Consider the following 21,197-nt stretch of genomic DNA (forward strand, 5'->3'; position numbering starts at 1 on the left):
TTCACTCACCCCCCCCCCTTCCGCCCCTAGTTGGAACGCAACCAGGGAAGGGATTGTTGTCATTTGGCAGTTGAGTTTCTTCAGTTGATCCCTCTTTCGGGAGCAGGCTTGAGTGACTCTTTCGCCGTTGTCTAGGATGGCTTGGTAAGACTTCCAAGCCCTGGACCTTGTCCTTGGTCCTAAGCAACAACCTTGACGTCTGGGGTACGAGCAGGAAGCTCTCAACCTCATTCTCAGGCCCAGTCCTAGGACTGAGAATTAAACGTAATTTGTGTGCTTTGCTTTAGGACAGCACTGTCCTGTACTGTAACAGGGAGATCAGAGCCAATAGGTGTGACCAAGTCTGATCCGGGATTTTTAACAGTGATTCTAGATGAAACCACATGGTTGACCCTTCAAACTGTACTGTGGTCACAGTTGCTCGTGTCCCTGTGCACAGGCCATCTCTACACGGACTGTTTCCACTTCCTCCGGTAGATTTTAAGAAGACTCTGCCTCTTACTTGGCTTCCAACATCGCCTCTTCATGGCGCTTTTCAGTAACCTGCATTTTATTCTTTTAGTGTGAGTTGACTGTGGACGGGCCTAAAGACAAGAGGTTCTGTTATGATCACAGCTATGCCACAAGAGGTATGCACAAACTGAAAAATATTAATTTTAAAGCAGATTAATCATTGTGTCTTGGTTTTAAGCAATTCTAAAATGACTTAATGTTTTAAATTTATGCATTTAGCAGACGCTTTTATCCAAAGCGACTTCCAAAAGAGAGCTTTACAAAAGTGCATAGGTCACTGATCATAACAACGAGATAGCCCCAAACATTGCGGGTAGCCAAAACATGAAACATACATTGTGAAAACGAAATAAGTCCCAAAGGGAAGAACCATAAGAGCAGGTAGTTTTAAAGCGAGGGAACAGCGTGACACAATACCTCTGAGGGAAGCTGGTAATAATTTGTGCCACAACATTGGTATGCTTCTCTTCACTAGTACTGTCTTACTGTGTCTAGCACCTGCAGTGAAAAATGTGTCATTGGTAATACAAATCAGGTTCCAGGTTCAAGTTGACCATGCCCCCCCCCCCATAGGATAAAGGTTATATGATATTAATATAGAAAAGGAACATAGGTTTAAAACTGTACAGTGGTGTCTATAGATCACTATAAGAGACTTAACCAGTTTTTGTCTTGTAGACTATGGCATCAGCACACTCCTGGGAGCTGAGTGGGTCATGAAAAACCTCCACCGGCTAAAAGGGGAGGTAAATGAGCCTCCCTTTCTAATGATGGGACCGAGAAAAATTGAGGAGATCCAGCGAAAAATGACCTGTGACGAAGATAGACAACAACTGCTGGACAATTTTTTATTTATGTTCGAGTTTCAGGAGGTCTTCAATGTGTTCATGTCAGAAGTCAGAGACACAGATGTCATTCCTGTGTGTGCTGGTTTTAGGAGCAAATAAAGTTGTGCTTTAGTTTTGGACAGATTAACCAGCCTCCAACAACAGGCAATCACTACTCTTCTCTCTTTTTTCTTTCTTTGTTGGAATAAAACATTCAAACTTCCTGCCTGTTACGTATGCTTTTCTGCTTTACCCACATTATATGGATCACAGGGGGATCCAGTTGAGATCCAGTAGATAGTGTAATGTGTGTCAAATCTAGGTGGAGATTAATACAAGGTTAAATGCCATACCAAGTTCTTTGTAGTTTATTGATACGAAATAATGCAATCCAACAACAAATACAACACACCAGGATGTTTTCAGTCTAGAATAGTAAAACAGTCGATGATACAAGTGCAGCTTCACAAAGTAAAGAGTCACAGATAGAGAAAACGAAGGCCTTCGTGAGAACAGTCTTGACAGAAGTCAAGCTCATCTGTTCTTAAATAAATACATTGATCACATTTGGAATATGGAATATATGTTTAGTACTGTTGTTACACATCTTTATGGTTGAGGTGGTGATTGATGAAGCAGCATTGGATTAGCAGTATAGATATCCAATGTTTTTTTTATGGCCTTTGTTTTATTGGCCTACTGTGTTTGGACAGGTCATACAATCGTTCCCTGCGACTGGAAGTTGAAATCTGTGCCTCTATCCTAAAGTCTGCTAAATTAAACACACAATTCTTCCCCCATTTATTTGTATGTTTATGATATAAATGTGGTTCTAGCCAGCTAATTTAATCATTTTAAAACAATATTTTGTGATAATGTTCGTAATGTTCACCATACGTAACGCTAACCGCAATGCTAATTTCCGCTATGTTAAACACTGTTGACTTATGCTAAAACCGAAGTTCAATGTAAGTTAGCCTATTAATATAAATAGCCTACAGTATCCTCCGACCAGCGGTGGCGCTAACCTCGCATACACATGAAAAGAGGGGCCTGAGGAGAGAGGAGCCTGAGGAGAGAGTTCCGGTTTTACCTTCATTAGATAGGCTTTTATTTTGAAGAAGAAAAAACATGGCAAGACGTGACCCGGAAGTACTGTTTTGAGTTGCTCAATAACGACACGTAAATAATCCTATATTTGTTTTATCTGAGATGTCTTTTGTAGCCAGGCGATGCGGAGTGCAATTCAACCCCCCGTCTATGGTTTTGATATATGAAATTGAGCACACAAACAAGATTCGCAAAAGAATGATACCTTTAAAGAATTTCTCAGAAAAATCAGGTACAGTAGGAAACTCATACGTTACTCAGTTATACGTACAATTCACGTTACTGTACTAGCTAAAGGCACAAGATTACGATTACATTTGGCGCTGTAAAAATTGTATTAGCGGTATCGTTGTGATTAATTCCTGATTTGATTAGTGATAGGGAAACGAAGCTTTCTGGGTGGTGTACCATCAACGTCGCTAACAGAATCTGCGTTTACTCAAAAGCCTCGCTTAGGTAGCTATGCTAAACATTTGCCCTATTCACACCGGACGCGTGTGCGGCGTGTTACTATGGAAGACCATAACTCCTGGGACACATTGACTGTTTATCAATCCGAAGAACGCTTGAAGAACGTTCTTGCAAGCATCCTTGCGAGTATGGAGGACCAAACCTGCCATATTTACAAATGAATGAATGAATAAATGTCCACATCCATGCATTTAGACAGAAATAAATGTATTAATTCATGCCCATTTGTCAATCAATAGTTATAATTTACATGTATTTATGTATTTATTTGTGTATTCATTTATGTAATCATTTATTCATTCATTCATTGTTCCCAATCCGCGACTTCCGGTCATTGCGGTAAACTAATTCTGATGCGAAATAAAACATGTGGGAGCACAGCACAGCCTGTTACACCTGAAACGGGACAATTTGATCATACCTCTGCCTTCTACTATCGAGGGATGGGAGGACGACCTGAAAAAGTGGCCTCAAATAACGGACACTAGCATATTTAGCTACTTATTAACTCTGTTGCTACGGACGGTGAAGCAATGAATAACCTGAAAAGCTCTGAGTCTTATCAGTACTGTACCTCCACAGCAATAAAGTTGGTCACGTTTTAATAAAGGAGGTGGGACACAACCTTGTCTACCTTAAAGCAGACATATAGCGTAGTAAGAGCCTTAAAGTCCCACATCACCGGTCCTGGGTTTTAGTTTCATCATCAGAGTGAAATACAAACGGCTGGGTGCTCATGTGTTGCTGGACCAGGGCACTACTAATCCACAAAAATTCCTATATGAACACTTGCATCCCACCTTTACTGGCAGTACTGCAACTAAATCTGTGGAGGTCTTTCGTAGCCCAAACGCAAAGTAGGATGCGGATTACCTCCGTCGGCTTTTTGTCCACAAAATGAAATGAGTACACATACGATACAGTGTTTTGTAGGGCTGTCCCCACTCAGTCGACTAGTCGATTTTCAGGTCGATATGCTCTTGGTCGATTAAGATTTTTTTAGTCGAGCTGCCGTATGGCAGTGTGAGATCTGATTCCCGCTTGTGTTACCATTGCTGAATTAAAGAAATGTTCTACAGAAATTGTAGATTATATTATTTAAGACAAATAAAGAAACTCTAAAAATATATAATTTAAAAGAAAAGGTGTTACTGTTTTCCCTTTCGTTAATCTGCGCTTTGTTTTGGTATTTAGCACACGGCACGAGCACAATTGGCTGCCGAACTACAAACTCATAGCCTACTTTGTCGGTCTTATTAGTCAAAATGGCAAAGAAATCTGTGGTATGGCAGCATTTCATTAAAGTACATTTACAAAGTACCGGGTGACCCGAAAAGCGTTGAATGCAAACTCTGCCAACAACGGTTTATTTTTCATGGTTCCACGTCGAATATGATGTAGCCTACCACCTGAAAAACGTAAGTTGGCCTAGGCGTACTTCGCCCATGCTAACGCGCTGGGTTGAAAAATGAATATGCCTATTATAAGAATCACATCCAAATCGAATGACATTATCTTCTCCGGCCAAGACAACAAAATCTTTCTCTGTTGCACCGTTCCCCACTCGGCTTCTACGTAAGTTCGCATGCTGCAAGTTTTCAGGCAGGGATAACAGGGGTTTTCCTGCATAGATAAGCATGTCTTCTTGTCTGATCAATACGCAACTGTGAGGTGCGAGAATGGACAGAGCGGCCAGTAAACTGTCGTTCCGCTGCGAGGTCCAGCCCGACGTGCACGAATACACCTGTACAAATGCAAATGAAATTTCCACTCAAAATGCTGACAAAAGTTTGATTTACGATTTCCAACGCAGCCTCCATTGGTGTTCTTAACCTGGAATGATAATATATAGTGCAGTGTTTCCTCTATGGCTAAATTTCTGCCGCCACGGTACAAAATTTTAGGCCGTCTATCAGCAGTGATTGTTAGAGTGCATGTCGGAGAATTGCACGGACACGCGCTTCACACCGCAGTTGAGATTGCGTGTGCATCCTTGAGAACTGTAAGTCGTATAACTTATGTTGTCAGTTCATTTAAGCCTGTTATTGTATAAGTCTATAGTTCTTGCAAATTTAAATCAAGTTAACTGGTGATTTTCGTTGTTTGTATTCTTCCCCTGCTAGCTAAATTGTCTGTTGATTCGATAGCGATTGCTGCCCTTGCTCAGGTTTGTATTTTAGGTGCATTATTATGCTTACGTAGTTTTAATTAAAGTGGGTTTATTGTTATTATTTGCTACAAAATGCTTATGGTGCACATGCTTCAGAGTGGCCTACCTTAATCGATAGGCTAGGCTACTGACCATTTACAATAAGTTGTTACGTCAGTTATTAATTGGCAGCATTTATGCCATTTAGAACATACTTTATTAGTATAAGGTGTCTTTAAGTAGCCTAACTAACTTTATTGCTTTAGGGGAAATAGGACAAAAATATGTGCAATATTTCATTAGCTATTAGACTATTACATTAACCTGTTCCGAAATATAGGTTTAGTTTCGGCGGGGGGGGGGGGGGGGGGGGATGCAAAACACCTGGGAATAAATACATTGATTAGAAAAAAGAGGAGCACCGAAGACCCATTTTGACCCAGGAAAAACCCCAGATAAGCGCGTGATGATTTGCATCTTAAACAAACAATATTTTTTATTTGTAGTACATTGGTTATTGTGTATTATCTCTTACAATCAGGCATTTTGTATTATATCGGCATTCGGTAACAACAGGACTGGTGACACGAGACTTATTATTTGTACTTAGCTTATTTTATAGCGGCTGAATCTGGAATGTCCAGCAGCTACATTGAGTCAGATCGGGAAAATGTTTGTACATTTATGTTTGTCTAGTTGTCAATCTCCCTTCTTACGTATGTATTTCTTTCATATTATCTCTTAAAACAGTGAGGTAAAACATCACACAAAAGGGTTTGATGAAAAACATTGTGACATTTATAGAAAAAAAAAACGTTTCAAATTTCGATTAGTCGATTTTCAGAAGTGTTTAGTCGAGTCTTGGTCGACCAAAGAAAATCTTAGTCGGGGACATGGTGCAATGCTGTTCACACTAGACGCACATTTCTCCACGCCGGTCACCAAGCCTTTCACCTTCTCTGAGCTTTCCTTTTTTACATGTAAAGCTGACATGGTACATAAACATGGCATAGGCTATATTTAGGCAACTTGTTGCTCCAACAACCGTCGCAACAACATCCCATTCCCAACATAACGTGGCAACATTTGGCTTTTTGTTGCCGTAGTCTTTGTAAGCTACGTGCTGTGGGGCATACAACTCCATGTAGGACTAAGCTAGTTCTCATCCTCGATGATTAACACTTTGTGTCGTCAATCTTCCCAAATTTCTCTTCTGCTTAATTGGGGGCTGACAGATCGTCTATCTCGCTCTTAAACACACTGTTTAGAAACAACGGACAAGTATGTTGGCTTCACAATCAACGCAATCAACAATCAGGATTTTTTATTTAAAAAAATTTACATTTTGAGAATTGATCGGATATCGTTTTTATCGGTGTAAACACATGGTTGGCTGGTCAGCGTAGTGAAGTTGGGTGTTAAGTGATAGGCTATAGCTCACAACTAATGTATTAAAATCTTAATAACATGTTTGTTTATCCAAATATCATATATGGTCAATTAAATCTTTGTTTTCAACTAGGTTGGCCAAGTCTCTGGCAATTGCTCTATTTACATGTATGTCATTCCATGACAGCAAGGATGGATGTAAGGCTAACATAATCGAATACAACGCGGTGAAAACGATTAGCCAATGGTGTGTCAAATACCGCCTACCTATTTTTGATTGACACATCTCATTAACATTGAGATGAAGAAATACATGAATTAATAAATTAATGAATGAATACATTTATGAATAAATCAATATGACTATGAAATAAACCCTGAAATTAAAAAAGATGGCAATAAATATATAAATATAGCATCATATTTATATAACTGAATCCATTTACGTACATCAATAAATAAATCCTGCTTGACCCCAACCAATCGGGCTTCAAGACTGGCCACTCCACAGAGACTGCCCTCCTTTCAGTCACCACTGCCCTCCAGTCTGCCAGAGCGGCTTCCAGGTCATCCGTCATCATTCTGCTGGACCTTTCTGCAGCGTTTGATACGGATAACCACCAAATCCTGCTCGCTAGACTTTCTGAGATGGGCATCACTGGCACTGCACTCCAGTGGATCTCATCCTACCTGTCGGGAAGATCCTACCAGGTTTCCTGGGGAGGCAAACTGTCAGGACCTCGCCAGCTCTCCACTGGTGTCCCACAGGGCTCCGTCCTTGGACCCCTCCTCTTCTCTCTGTACACCACCTCACTTGGACCAATCATGACCTCCCATGGCTTCTCCTACCACTGCTACGCTGACGACACGCAGCTGTACCTGTCGTTCCCCCCGACCGATCCGGGGATCTCAGCTAGGATTGAGGCCTGCCTCACAGACATCTCCGCCTGGATGACCGAGCACCACCTCCAGCTGAACCTCGCCAAAACAGAACTTCTCATCATCCCGGCTAAACCCTCCATCTCCCACGATCTCTCAATCACCCTGGGATCTGCGACGGTGACCCCTTCATCCTCTGCCAGGAACCTTGGGGGACGACGAGCTCTCCCTCACGGCCCACATTGCTGCGGTCTCCCGGTCGTGTAGATTCACCCTCTACAACATCCGGAAGATCAGGAGATACCTGTCTGAGCACTCCACCCAGCTGCTAGTCCAAGCACTCGTCCTCTCCAAGTTGGACTATTGCAACTCGCTGCTCGCTGGTCTCCCAGCATGTGCAACCCGCCCTCTTCAGAGGATTCAGAACGCGGCGGCCCGCCTGGTCTACAATCTACCCAGACGCTCCCATGTTACCCCGCTCCTCATCTCTCTCCACTGGCTACCTATCATGGCCCGTATCAGATTCAAGACCCTGGTATTGACCTTCCGAGCAGTGAACGGGACTGCACCCGTCTACATCAAGTCTCTCCTGCAGCCTTACACCCCCACCCGTCACCTACGGTCTTCTTCAGACAACGGCCTGGTGGTCCCACCGCTCAAGACCGCCCGGTCCCAACACAAGCTCTTCTCCTGTCTGGCCCCCCAGTGGTGGAATCAACTCCCCACCTCCATCAGAGATACTGACTGTCTCTCCACCTTCAAGAAAAGGCTCAAGAGGCACTTGTTCCGGGAGTACAACGGTACTTAGGAATGGTTCGCTTGACCCGATGTTAGTTTCCTCAAGGATCACAATGACTCTTGCTTAGAGACTTGTTGCTCTTGTGGTTAGTGGTAACTGATTTAAATTTTTGTTCTCGCTGTGATATATTGTTTTTATTACTGTTGCTTGCTTTTTTCCACAGGTACACTTGCACTTATAGCGGTTCATGTTGTTTAATTGTAACTTGTTTAACTACATGCTCTTATGGTTCTTCCCTTTGGCACTTACTTTGGTTGTTCACAATGTGTGCTTCATGTTTTGGCTACTCGCGATGTTTTTTGGCTATCTTGTTGTTATGATCAGTGACCTATGCACTTTGTAAAGCTCTCTCTTGGAAGTCGCTTTGGATAAAAGCGTCTGCTAAATGAATAAATGTAAATAAATACATTTACTTATTTCAAAATGACGTTTTTTTTAAACTAATGCCACATTTATTTATTTTTGGAGAATTGTATTTCCTAACACCACATATATTTCCAAACACCACACTTATTTCTTTGCTGTATTTATTTCCAATCCAACATGCAAGCGAGAGGGGCGTGGTTATCTTCAGACCAAAACAGCTGCACAAGATCGAAGGCAGATTCCTAGACACCTAGATTCGAGAGATGATGGAAGACATAAGTAGTGTTAGAGATGGCATGCTGGCCTTAGTAGATCAAATTGATCAGCATGGCTTGTCAGTGGATATCATTTTGGCACACATTGAAGATTTTGTAGAGGTACTTGGGCAGATAAGTGCTCTACAGAACATAGACATTGATCACTAAGTCTTAACCCTCATGCAGCCTTCGGGTCACATGACCCAAAGGTTCATAACGAACCATCGTTGTGTTTACCCAATTTTACCCAATACAAAAACAAATAAAAATAATTTTCTTTTAACCATTCCAATGTGGGGGGTCTGAGACAGCCCAACGGTTGTCTCAGACGGTTGTCTCGGAATGACCCATCAGTCATTGTGACCCACCGTCGTATTGCGGCAACTTTACCACGTACAAAAACAAAGTGAAGCATTTTCTTTTAACCGTTGGGCTGTCTCAGACCCCCCACATTGGAATGGTTAAAAGAAAATTATTTGTTTTTGTATTGGGTAAAATTGGGTAAACACAACGATGGTTCGTTATGAACCTTTTGGTCATGTGACCCGAAGGCAGCACAAGGGTTAAATAGTTTGAGACTTATCGAGCACCGTGTTCGTGTGCAAGATGTACAGGTAGCAGTGTTTCCCCTACCATTATATTAGGGGGGCCCCGCCCCCAACGGCACCCCCCCCCCGGAAGGTCATGTAAAATAAACAAAACATAAAAATATATATATATATATATAGCGCCAGATCACAAAATAAGTCATTTAAGGTTACCTTTCCTATAAAACTGGTCTATAGTTTGCTCTTTTATTAAACAAACTAAATGGCCTTATGTTATTTATCTTATTTACACAACGGCATGTCATTTCAGCAAGAGGTCCGTTCCGTTAAGGTAGCTTATACCATGGTCTGGGTGAAGACTTGATTCGGATTGGCTGCAGGGGTGTCCATTATCAGGTGATATACAGACACCTACTATGTAATTGCAGCAAAACTGTCTTTTCACCGTTCTAAATTATTGCGCTGGCTACATAGTATATGAGCCTGTACAAAGTGTCTGAAATAAGTAACCATAACAACAGGCCAAAGCTTCCATTTACAATTTTGAAAGACTTTAACAAGCTAACTTGTATTTACAACGAGTGACTTCAATATTAATTTTAACCTATTTGAAAAATGTTACTTTTCTGAATGTACTGTGTCAGAGTCACTTACCCGCTCATCTCACATCCCATTCGCTAATCACCTCGCTAGTCAATCTACTTCAGACAGGCTACGGTCAACACGACAGTAGCAGCAACTCTACACATGGCCGATTATTTTCTTCTTAAAAATCTTGATTTTATTTGGGGACAATGACCATGGCTCGATAGCTGGCTAGTCTTGTTGTTAAACATACTGTCAAATTATAATTACTGTTTGGAGAAAATGTCAACTTTGATGCGGTCATCTCACATCCATTTGCTATTCAACTCGCTCCACAGGTGCGGCCGTACTGTAGCCTAGTACTAGTATATGGCCGATACTTTGTTTGTGAAAATCTTGATATTGATTTAGGGACAGTGACATGGCTGGTTAGCTAGCAAATCTTCTTGTCAAACATACAAATTATATTTACTGTTTGTCAACCGTACACAATGTCATTGCCTTTGAATCTTGCTAGCATAACGTTAGCTTTCGGGCTAATAGCTCAGCCAAAGGAAAGCCGGTGTTGGTTCTATGAGCTGAGCGGACTTGAAATATCAGAGTTGGCTAACGTAAAAAAAAACGCCTGAAAACATAAATTAATGTTTGTAAAAAAAAATCTTTGGCAAGTGACCATGGTATAAGTGGGATAATGCCCAACGAGGTGTACAATATCACCTGATAATGGACGATGTGGAGACGTGAACTGTCCTCTGCGCTTCCGCGGAGTCCACTACTTATTCTAGTTCTAGCTACGTAACCAAGGCAACTTATACTTCTGAACTAGCCTGCTCCGTATCAGGCTAAAAGTCGAGCGAAATTAAGATGTGTTGCAAATCATTTCAAACAGGCGGAACAGAATCTCAAAAGACAGTAAATTACGTCAAGTAAATTCCTGCGCGCAAAGCACTTTAGTCCGTGTTCGGATACATAAGTGCAGACTTTTTGAAGTTCAGACATGAATGACTTTAATTGGGTGTGCTCATGCCTTCGGCGAGCACAACCATTGTTCTCTCACATATATATTTATTGGGTGGGCTCACGCCTTCGGCGAGCACAACCATTGTTCTCTCACATATATATTTATTATTATAATTTTCCCACCCCTAAAAAAAGATGAATATTTGCACTACATAGACAATGTCGGTGTCGAAATGTTCGTCTTGGTCCCGATTGAGTTGCTTGTATTCGCGCGAACGTTCCGTTTGATGGTTTAGGCTTAAATTAAGTTTTTGGGGTAAAAAGTGCATTCTGTCAACAAAGGGTACTCAGTGCTAGCTACGTCACAACGTCATTACACGTTAGCAACGACGCATGGATACAACGTGATAGAGACGTTCTAGCACGCAAGTTGGAGCTCAGATTATGAAAAATGTCACCCCCAAAAATTACCAACCATTGGGCTTTGTTGAGAAAGCGATTTCGAGTGGAACTGCCATCTCGGATTTTTGATTTAGGTCGTGAAAGTCTTTTGTAATTTGAGTGAGTGCGGGTCGCTCGTGAGACTGCCTAGTCTTAGGCGGCAGTCATGCTAGAAAGCGTCATAGTAGTATTTTCTTAATTTTATAGTTTGATCAATTTTACGCGAAAAAACTGAATGAGGGAAATGTTATGATGATATGACTATTGTGAAGATAGCCAGGTGGTGAGATTTTAATGTAGGTTGCTGTAAAAACTTTGATTTGTTTGCTACGTGAGATCCCCGCCAGCCTCCATTGACGATTGCGGCAGCTGTTGACGATCTGCGTCTGATGAGTATTTTCTTAATTTCGTACCAGGGTCAATTCTACATCAACAGGGAGGGCAGTGTTTTAAAGATATGACGATTGCGAAGACAGCCAGCGGGTCAGCATTTTTTTGTGATTTGTGTAAAACTTGGAATTTGAGTGAGACCGCGACTTGTTTTGACGTTAGCCTCAGAGTCAGACTTGGCTCGTGTAGTACTGTCTTCTAGTGATGTGTCGTTCGTGAACGATTCGTTCATTTTCGAGTCCTCTTAAAGAGTGATTCGTTCATTTGCATTGGGACTGTTGCATAGGCTCGTCCAAGTAAACAGAAATGATCCGTTCATTTCCCGACTCGGTCTTCGAGTACGAGTCTTTGGATCATTTTTCACGTGACCTGCATAGGCTCTGTAGTGGTAGCCAGAAGAAACACTAGAGGGAACGATTCGTTCCTTTCCCGACCCGGTCTTTCTACGAGTCTTTGGATCATTTTTCACGTGACCTGCATAGGCTCTGTAGTGGTAGCTAGAGGAAACGAACGATTCGTTCATTTCCCGACTCGGTTTTTCTACGAGTCTTTGGATCATTTTTCACGTGACCTGCATAGGCTCTGTAGTGGTAGCTAGAGGAAACGAACGATTCGTTCATTTCCCGACTCGGTCTTTCTACGAGTCTTTGGATCATTTTTCACGTGACCTGCATAGGTTCTGTAGTGGTAGCTAGAGGAAACGAACGATTCGTTCATTTCCCGACTCGGTCTTTCTACGAGTCTTTGAATCATTTTTCACGTGACCTGCATAGGCTCTGTAGTGGTAGCTAGAGGAAACGAACGATTCGTTCATTTCCCGACTCGGTCTTTCTACGAGTCTTTGGATCATTTTTCACGTGACCTGCATAGGCTCTGTACTGGTAGTATTTTTTAGTAGAGGAAACAGTTTCCTCATTCCCTTTCGCGTGGCCGCTGTCTTAGTAAGACGTGAAGGATATTCGCTCATCATACTGACTGGTTTTGTTATTTTCACTTTACATTTACACTTACAGTTTAGTGCAGTGTAATTGTTTGCAGTGATAATTAAATGCTAGTCTGATAATAAATGACCAAATCATACAAACTGTCATGATACATTATTTTAATGCAGGAATTTCTTTTAAAATAGTATCTGCTGGTGCACATGTCATGCACTAACCTAAATGAGAATATGATACGTGTTTGCAGTGGACGGATAGCCCCCCCCCCCCCCGTTGAAATGAACGAATGACTCGAATAAAGAAGCGTTCATTTTACTGAACGAGTTTCAAAGAACCAAATCAGTAACATGATCCGAACTTCCCATCACTACTGTCTTCAATGCCACAGCTATGGCTAAACTTTTATGTCAAAAGAAACATTCTCATTTCCGGCGCTTTCAAACCATCAGTGAAGTGTGGCTAGCAACAGCAGCTAGCTTGCCTCTAGCAAACTTCTTTTGAATTAGCCATGTCCCCCTAAATTAATGTCAAACATGTTTACGTTTTGGGGGGCATATTTTCAGTTAGCAGACGGTACTGTTTGAATCGCAATTCCATCTGAAGTACTGCCAGTGACAACGTTGTTACAGTAGTTTGTTTCAAAGGGCGTTCGCTTGTTTCAAAGGGTGTTCTTAATGAATTATACAATATTAGTAGGCTAAATGCTTGAAAATATCACTAGAAGGGAAAACGGACCTGCAACCGACGCAAGCAAGCACACCCTACAATTTCTCCAGAAATAGTACCCTCTCTAGTTTAAGAAACTCAGCAGAACGTCTACACAAGTTTACATTTATGCATTTAGCAGACGATTTTATCCAAAGCGACTTCCAAGAGAGAGTTTTTCAAACGTGCATGTGTCACTGATCATAACAACAAGATAGCTCCAAACATTGCGGGTAGCCAAACATGAAGCATACATTGTGAAAACCAAATAAGGGAAGAATAATAAGAGCATGTAGTTAGACAAGTTACAATTAAACAGCAAGAACCTCAAGAGTGTACCTGCTGAAGGAGAGACTTGATGTAGTCGGGTGCAGTCCCGTTCACCGCTCGGAAGGTCAGTACCAGAGTGTTGAATCTGATACGGGCCGTGATGGGAAGCCAGTGGAGGGAGATGAGGAGTGGGGTAACATGGGAGCGTCTGGGTCGATTGAAGACCAGGCGGGCTGCCGCGTTCTGCATGCTGGGAGACCGGCGAGCAGCGAGTTGCAGTAGTCCAACTTTGAGAGGACAAGTGCTTGGGCTAGAATCTGGGTGGAATGCTCAGACAGGTATCTCCTGATCTTCCGGATGTTGTAGAGGGTGAATCTACACGACCAGGAGACCGCAGCAATGTGGGCTGTGAGGGAGAGCTTTTCATCCATGGTCACCCCGAGGTTCCTGGCAGAGGATAAAGGGGTGACCGTCGCCGATCCCAGGGTGATTGAGAGATCGTGGGAGATGGAGGGTTTGGCTGGGAAGATTGAAGTTCTGTCTTGGCGAGGTGATGAATGGTCCAAGCGAGGTGGTGTACAGGGAGAAGAAGAGGGGTCCAAGGACGCCTGACACTTTGCCTCCCCAGGAGACCTGGTAGGATCTTCCCGACAGGTAGGATGAGATCCACTGAAGTGCAGTGCCAGTGATGCCCATCTCAGAAAGTCTGGCGAGCAGGATTTGATGGTTAACCATATCAAATGCTGCAGAAAGGTCCAGCAGAATGATGACGGAAGACCTTGAAGCCGCTCTGGCAGACTGGAGGGCAGTGGTGACTGACAGGAGGGCAGTTTCTGTGGAGTGGCCAGTCTTGAAGCCCGATTGGTTGGGGTCAGCAGGTTGTTCTGAGAGAGAAAGTTTGACAGTTGGTTAGATACAGCGCGTTCAATTGTTTTAGAAAAGAAGGGTAGCAGTGATACTGGTCTGTAGTTCTGGAGGACGGCTGGGTTAAGGGAGGGTTTTTTGAGTAGAGGGCTAACTCTGGCCTGTTTGAAGGCAGAGGGGAAAGTGCCGGAAGTAAGAGAAGAGTTAAGGACATGGAGAAGAAAAGTTATGATGGAGGGAGAGATGGTTTGAAAGAGAGGGGAGGGGACTGGATCAAGGGTACAGGAGGTGGGGCGATGAGAGAGAATGAGGTCGTCTGCCGTCAGGGTGGTGGTGGTGAGGGGAGGTGGGTTAAGAAGGGTGGAGAAAAGTTTGTGAGGGTTTGAGGCAGAGTTAATTTGGTTCAGGAAGTAGTGGGTTGTAGCATCAGTTATGCGGGCAGAGAAGGATTTGAGGAGGGAGTGATACTTATCGAGGTCCAGACCGTCTTTGGACTTGCACCATCTCTCAGCTGCCCTGAGAGGAGATGGCACGATCCTCAATCGTGCAAGCCTGGTTGACGAGACAGAGAGAGTCGAGTGATGCAGTTAGTATGGATAACAGGGTGTTGGTGGCAGTGTCAGTGGGGTGGGACATGAACTCGTCAATGGGAGGGAGGGAGGATGTTACAATGGAGGAGAAATGGGAGGGGGATAGGGAGCGGAGGTTGCGGTGGAAAGTTACGAGGGGAGGGGAGGTAGGAGGAGTTGGAAGGATAGATACAGAGAATTGGATGAAGGAGTGATCAGAAATGTATAGTCGGGTTACAGAGGTTAAGTCAGTGATACAGATACGTGTCAGGATGAGGTCGAACCGTTTTCCTGCCTTGTGGGTCGCCGGTGTGTTCAGCAGCTTCAGGTCGAAGGAAGTCAGAAGACACTTGAAGTCAACGGCCTGCGTTCCTTCGAGGTGGATGTTGAAGTCCCCAAGGAGTATCAGCGGTGTTCCATCATCCGGGAAGACTCTGAGGAGCATGTCCAGCTCTTCCACAAGGTCGGCTAGCGGCCCTGGTGGGCGATAGAGGACAACTAAAAATGCTTTGATTGGATCAGTTAGCATCACATAATGGTGTTCAAATGATTTGGCAGTAACAGAGAGTGGGGTGGATGTGTATTTAATATGTGGGTAAAGAAGCAAACCTGTCCCACCACCTCTCCCGGTTGAGCGGGGTGAGTGAGAGAACGAGTGGTTGGCGGAGAGAGCAGCTGGCGGATCCATGTCTCTGTTAGCGCAAGGGTGTGAAGAGAAGCATGGGATGCAAACGCCGGGATGAAGTCTGCCTTGTTCACAGCAGACTGGCAGTTCCAGAGCCCTATAGAAAGAGAGAGGGCAGATGGAGAAGATCTGGATAGGTAGCTAAGATTAGAAGTGGACCGTATATACTTTGTGACATCTACGTCTACGTGTGCGAGTGGTGTAATGAGTGGGAATGCTGAAGAAACACATGCTAGCTATGAATATGTTCTAGGTAGAATAGAATACAAATAGGGTGATACTTATCAGAAGAGGTGATCCGCCTCGTCGGCCGTCCTCGGTGGACTCCCGCAGGTAGACTCCCTGTCTTTGTTCGACCGAGTCTTCGTGCGCCGAGGAAACAAATTCACTGTAGCCAAGCCTTGACCACTGTTCAGTCTGTCTGCATCTCTGTGTATCTTTGCATTTGGGACATTTTTGAACAGGGTTGGTGACTTAAAAAGGTTTAGCAAAGGCAACTATGACAGGAAATATGAAGGGTATACTTTGCTCCAAAGCAGTACCTGAATATTATCATCAGTTTTCCAGGTCATCTTGAAACACAAAGAATCAAGGAGACTTTTTATTCAATTGTATAAAGTATTTTCATTGTTTAAAGTAGCCTCTATGTTGACAAGCCTCTATATTACTTCATCCTCTCCTTCTGGCTTCCCCAATGTTAAAGATGCAATATACTGTCCCCATGGGTGTATCCAGGCCCACTGGAAGACTCAGGGGGTGACTGCCTGGTGCCCCCAGGGTTGAAAACGCATTTCAGCTGCCCATAGTCTCCTGCTGTTTACAGATATCAACAATTTAGTGTGTTTTTACTTCAGTTTTAGAAGAAAGGAAATTGATTAACCCTTGTGCTGCCTTCGGGTCACATGACCCAAAGGTTCATAACTAATCATCATTGTGTTTACCCAATACAAAAACAAATAAAAATCATTTTCTTTTAACTTTCGCAATGTGGGGGGGTCTGAGACAGCCCAACGGTTAAAATAAAATTAGGGATGCTCCAATCTGATCGGCGCCGATCCATATCGGCCGATATTCCCATTATTGGTTTTGATCGGCGTTTTCAAAACGGCCGATCAAACATGGCCGATCAGATGACATAAAATCTGCGAGAACTACTATCAGAGACGTTTCAATAAAACGTTAGATAGGCATTTCAAGCAGCCAGTGGTAAGAAATGATTCTTTAGCCTTTAGATGCGTGAGTTCTAAATATTTCAAATTCGCATTCGAACGAAAACAGTCACGGACAGCCACTGCTTTTTGGAAGGCCAATAAAGACCGCTTTCCTGCTCTTGCACAAGCAGCACGAGTCTTCCTCTCCGCACCTTGTACAAGTGTAGATAGCGAACGACTTTTCAGCACAGCAGGACATATTTTAGATGAGAAGAGGAACGTTAGCGGCGCTTGTGTAGCGGCCGTGGAGATCTCGTGCAGGAGTGCATGGAGAATACCAAATCAAATTCCTAGTATCTGTATACATGGCGAAATTAAGTTGAATCTGAATCTGAACAGGTTGACTCCTAAAAATGGTGATATGCTTATATTTATCAAGGCAAATCTGCCAGTGATGCTGCTTAATCAGAAGTAAGGTTTGAATACTCTAGTATGCCCCCTCTCAGAGTGAGTGAGTGTGTGCGTGAAGTGAGTGAAGTGAGAGAGTGAATGAAGTATGTGAGAGTGAGTGAGTGAGACACTATACAGATAGATATACATGTTTTGTTTTTTGTTTAATTGCTGACTTCCTGTGCACCTTTAATCTTTATTCTGTATCTCCTCCTAAATGAAGAAAAATCGACTTGAAACTGACTGACTTGAAACATATTGGATATTTGGCTTTATAAAACAATTGGGTTCTATCGACTTATTTAGCTGTTTCTGATTGGACAAGAGACGTTCTATGAGTTGAAATATCCCAGGACATCCCAACTCTGACTTTTCACAGCTAATAATAAATCACTTCGCGATGAAACATTCGCGTTGATACAGATAAGTAACCATAACAACTGGCAATAAATAGCCTGTTTATGTTGCAGTTAAGTTTGTATTATTATTTTTCCACAGGAAAGATACTGTATAAGCTCCAAGTTCTCTTGAGAGCCTCTAGAGAGTGGAATGTTGCACATTTATTATTTATTTATTATTATTATTTGTATTATTATTTTAATATTTATTATTATTTACACATTTTATAGTAAGCGAGAGAACTGCTTCAATTGACACCGTGATCGGTATTATAGGATCGGCAGATACTGATTTCAGTGATCGTGATCGGCACCAAAAAACCTGATCGGAGCATCTCTAAAGAAAATGCTTCACATTGTTTTTGTATGCGGTAAAGTTGTCACAATACGACGGTGGGTCACAATGACTGATGGGTCAGAATTACCCGAAGATAACACAAGGGTTAAGCTTGTTGAAACTAGTCCCTTTTTAAATTATTTATAAATTATAAATCGAACTTCCGATGGAGCGCTTTTATTTTGAAATGTGCGTAGGCTCCACACCGTGCCGCCCGCATTCTAGAACACAAATAGTATCTGCACAAATTGTTTTGTGAAATAAATTATGTTTGGGAAATGAAATTATTTTTTTCGTCATGACTTGATGACCAAGGACAAATGTGGGTCCTGAGGTTAGACAAGTTGAGAACCACTGGTGTAGGCCATATAGTTTAACAAAAGTATAGACTAAATGTATCAGCTTCAATATATTAATGTTTTATGTTAGTAAAAAGCAAGCTCAGATGCATAAATTGAAAAGGCATCTTCAACCATCAACCACTCTGATCTGTTATAATGTGTTGTAAACCAGATTTCACTTACTTGACTGTACATAATCACAGTGCATTCTAGCTGAGGAACAGCGCAAAGACAACAAAGCTGACTAAGACAAATATTTATCTCAGGCTTGTAGCTAGTCTAGAAGCTGTCTACCACTAGCTGGTGGCTGGTATACTCTGTGCTTTGGACAACTAGCTAACACTAAATTTGGTAACAGCTAGCAGACATAATGTGCTGGGGTAACGGCTAACTAACTTAGCCGTTCTTCCTGCCACTCGTAGAGTGGTAATACAATACCTCCCGGAAGCGGTCTGGAACAAACTAGCTAACTAACAGCATAAACAAACTGGGTGACACAGCGACTGACTATGACTTACAGCTTGTTTTGCACATGTCTTGTTATGAACGCACGTGTGGTTGTATTGTACATGCCTTGTTATAAACGCACACGCGTGGTGACGTTGTGGCGTGGTGTGGCGTCCTGATGTAGCCTGACTGTGGCTAGCTAGTTAGCCACCATTAGCTTCACCTTTCTCCACAAAAACTTAAACAATGCCTGAACTGTCAAGCGGAACGTTCCCGCGGGTACAAGCAACACAATCGGGACCAAGACGCACATTTTGACACCGACATTGTCTATGTAAATAAGAAATGCGAACGTACCAGTGCAAAATTATCAGATAGAAAGACAGAAACAAATGTACAGTGATATGGAACTTTTCTCTGGACCATGTTTGTATGTGTAAAATTACTGTGGGTTAAGAATGTTTTACTCTGATAGTATTCCACAACAATAGTAATGAGCTTTTAAGTGGGAACACTCACTAGGCTAACAGTCTGCTCAGCAACTCAGGTCTCTCTCCACTCCCTCCGTCAAGGAGTCTAAAGATGCTCCATCACTTGTATGAATCTTTTTTTCTGATGTCATCCTGTTCCTCGATGCTTGCCTCTCTTTCTGATCTGTCTAGGAAAACTGTCCTATCCTGCCAATGTGTTCAGTGTAACTGTATAATACAGCAAGTCAAACTCAATTCAAGACATGCAAGTTGGGATGTGAGTTTCCTAGGTCTGAAAGTTATTGCTGCTACACAGAATGAGTACTAGGGTTGAACAATATAGATGTTGATACCTGCAGTGCTACTATGAGCATAACAAAAATACAGTAATTACTTGTTGCATTTCCTTAGGAACTATAGGCTAAACAGAGCTGAAGTGCACTGTGGCTCAATCTCAATCTCCACCCTAAACCCTCACAGACTTGCTTGACGTCACATGGTAAGTGATTGAGTGCAAGAGGCTGCAAGGGCTCAAAATGCTATGAATGAGTCAGCACTTTGCAGCATTTTCGGCAAAATGGTAATGTTGATGGATTAAATCTGAAAGCATATTGGGAATGTATCATCAAAGGAAAAACTACACACAGTTCTGGCTGTATTAACCATCAGCGAGCTTTGTGTTTACATCATGGGTTGGTTGCTCCCTCCATGCTTGTTTGTTTACCGTTCTTCTTCTTTCTTGTTTTATAAGGCGGGTTTGCCTTGTAACCCTCGTGTTTCACATCACAATGCTGTGAACTGTGGGCAATTCCCTTAGCCAAAGTCTGCAAAAATGCGGACTTACGGAAAGGGTGCATAAAGGGCTCAAAATATCTGCCAAAGAGCCCTTGCGCACTTGACGATTTGACAGTGGGACAGTCCTAAACCCTTAAGCCTCTAAGTCTGTGAGGGTGGAGATTGAGAATGGGCCTATGACAAACATGAGGCTATATAGCATAAAACTACAATGCAACTGTCCGTGTTTCTTGATAAGATAGAGGTTCATTAACGTGTCACATCACTTAACTCTTCCACAGACTGCTACAAGGCTGCTGAGAGACTAAAGAACCACACCAGACACAAGGCATACTTTGAGCACGTTTCATTAGAGCAACTGGAGAGGCTTCACATAATTCTGCGAGATCAAATTCAAGGCTGCAGCTTAGAACAAAGCCTTGATTCACTTTGCCTAAACCCTGAAGAAGACCTCAACAAGCTGAGCGACAAGGACCTGAACCGCAAGAAGGCTGAAATGGACAAAATATTTGAGCGAAACCGTAGGCATAAAGATGACCTTAACTTTGTTTATGACCTGGAAGTGGAATTCACTGAGACTGCTCAAGAAGTATGCAGCTGGGATGAAGAGTCTAATGATGGGTTTTGAAGGGCAATGTTTAAAATATAAATTCACATATATTATCAAAATATGTTGATGATACATTAATTATACTATAGGAGTACTGATGCAAACTGTTTATTGACATGGAATTCTGTAAACACTAAGCTCCATTACTCCATATTAAAATAACTGATATTGAATTTGTACACAGTAAATGACCTAATACATTCAAGAGCTAACATCGTAAATGTGAAGACTAAAATGTATTTCGAGTTAGAAGAGGCCAACAAAGACCATGTGCAATATAGTTAGAATGTATAGGTTGTTGTCGCTGCCAGAATTTCCCACCCTTTAAACTCAAATTCAGGACAATCAACATTACAATAGGATTATTGGCATTTATGGTTTGATGGGTATAGTGCATAGATGGGTAGAGCATTCGACTGCAGATCAAGATGTTATTTAGCAGAGCTGATAGGCAACATCCCAAACTGCTCCAGTCTTCTG

General features: G+C 42.5%; 1 protein-coding gene and 1 long non-coding RNA gene across 2 annotated transcripts in view; one reads left to right on the top strand and one right to left on the bottom strand.

Moving 5' to 3' along the window:
• Positions 1-2,511: 2,511 nt before the first annotated feature.
• On the top strand, positions 2,512-20,890 carry cep19 (centrosomal protein 19). Its single transcript, XM_067230569.1, has 2 exons — positions 2,512-2,682; positions 20,389-20,890. Exons 1-2 carry the CDS (start codon positions 2,553-2,555, stop codon positions 20,733-20,735), a joined length of 477 nt encoding a protein of 158 aa, XP_067086670.1. The 5' UTR covers positions 2,512-2,552; the 3' UTR covers positions 20,736-20,890.
• LOC136936898 (uncharacterized) overlaps positions 20,862-21,197 on the bottom strand; it is a 330,204-nt gene continuing 329,868 nt past the window's right edge. The window contains exon 3 of the long non-coding RNA XR_010875199.1: positions 20,862-21,046. This is a non-coding gene — a long non-coding RNA (uncharacterized lncRNA). The remainder of the gene's footprint in view (positions 21,047-21,197) is intronic.

This window comes from Osmerus mordax, chromosome 27, assembly GCF_038355195.1.
Source record: "Osmerus mordax isolate fOsmMor3 chromosome 27, fOsmMor3.pri, whole genome shotgun sequence".
Taxonomy (NCBI): Eukaryota; Metazoa; Chordata; class Actinopteri; order Osmeriformes; family Osmeridae; genus Osmerus; species Osmerus mordax.

What these genes read in the sequence shown, in the direction of transcription:
- cep19 (XM_067230569.1), top strand. Translation starts at nt 2,553, where the DNA reads ATGTCTTTTGTAGCCAGGCGATGCGGAGTGCAATTCAACCCCCCGTCT. An exon ending in GAATTTCTCAGAAAAATCAG is followed by an intron (nt 2,683 to 20,388) that starts GTACAGTAGGAA and finishes ACTCTTCCACAG; the next exon opens with ACTGCTACAAGGCTGCTGAG.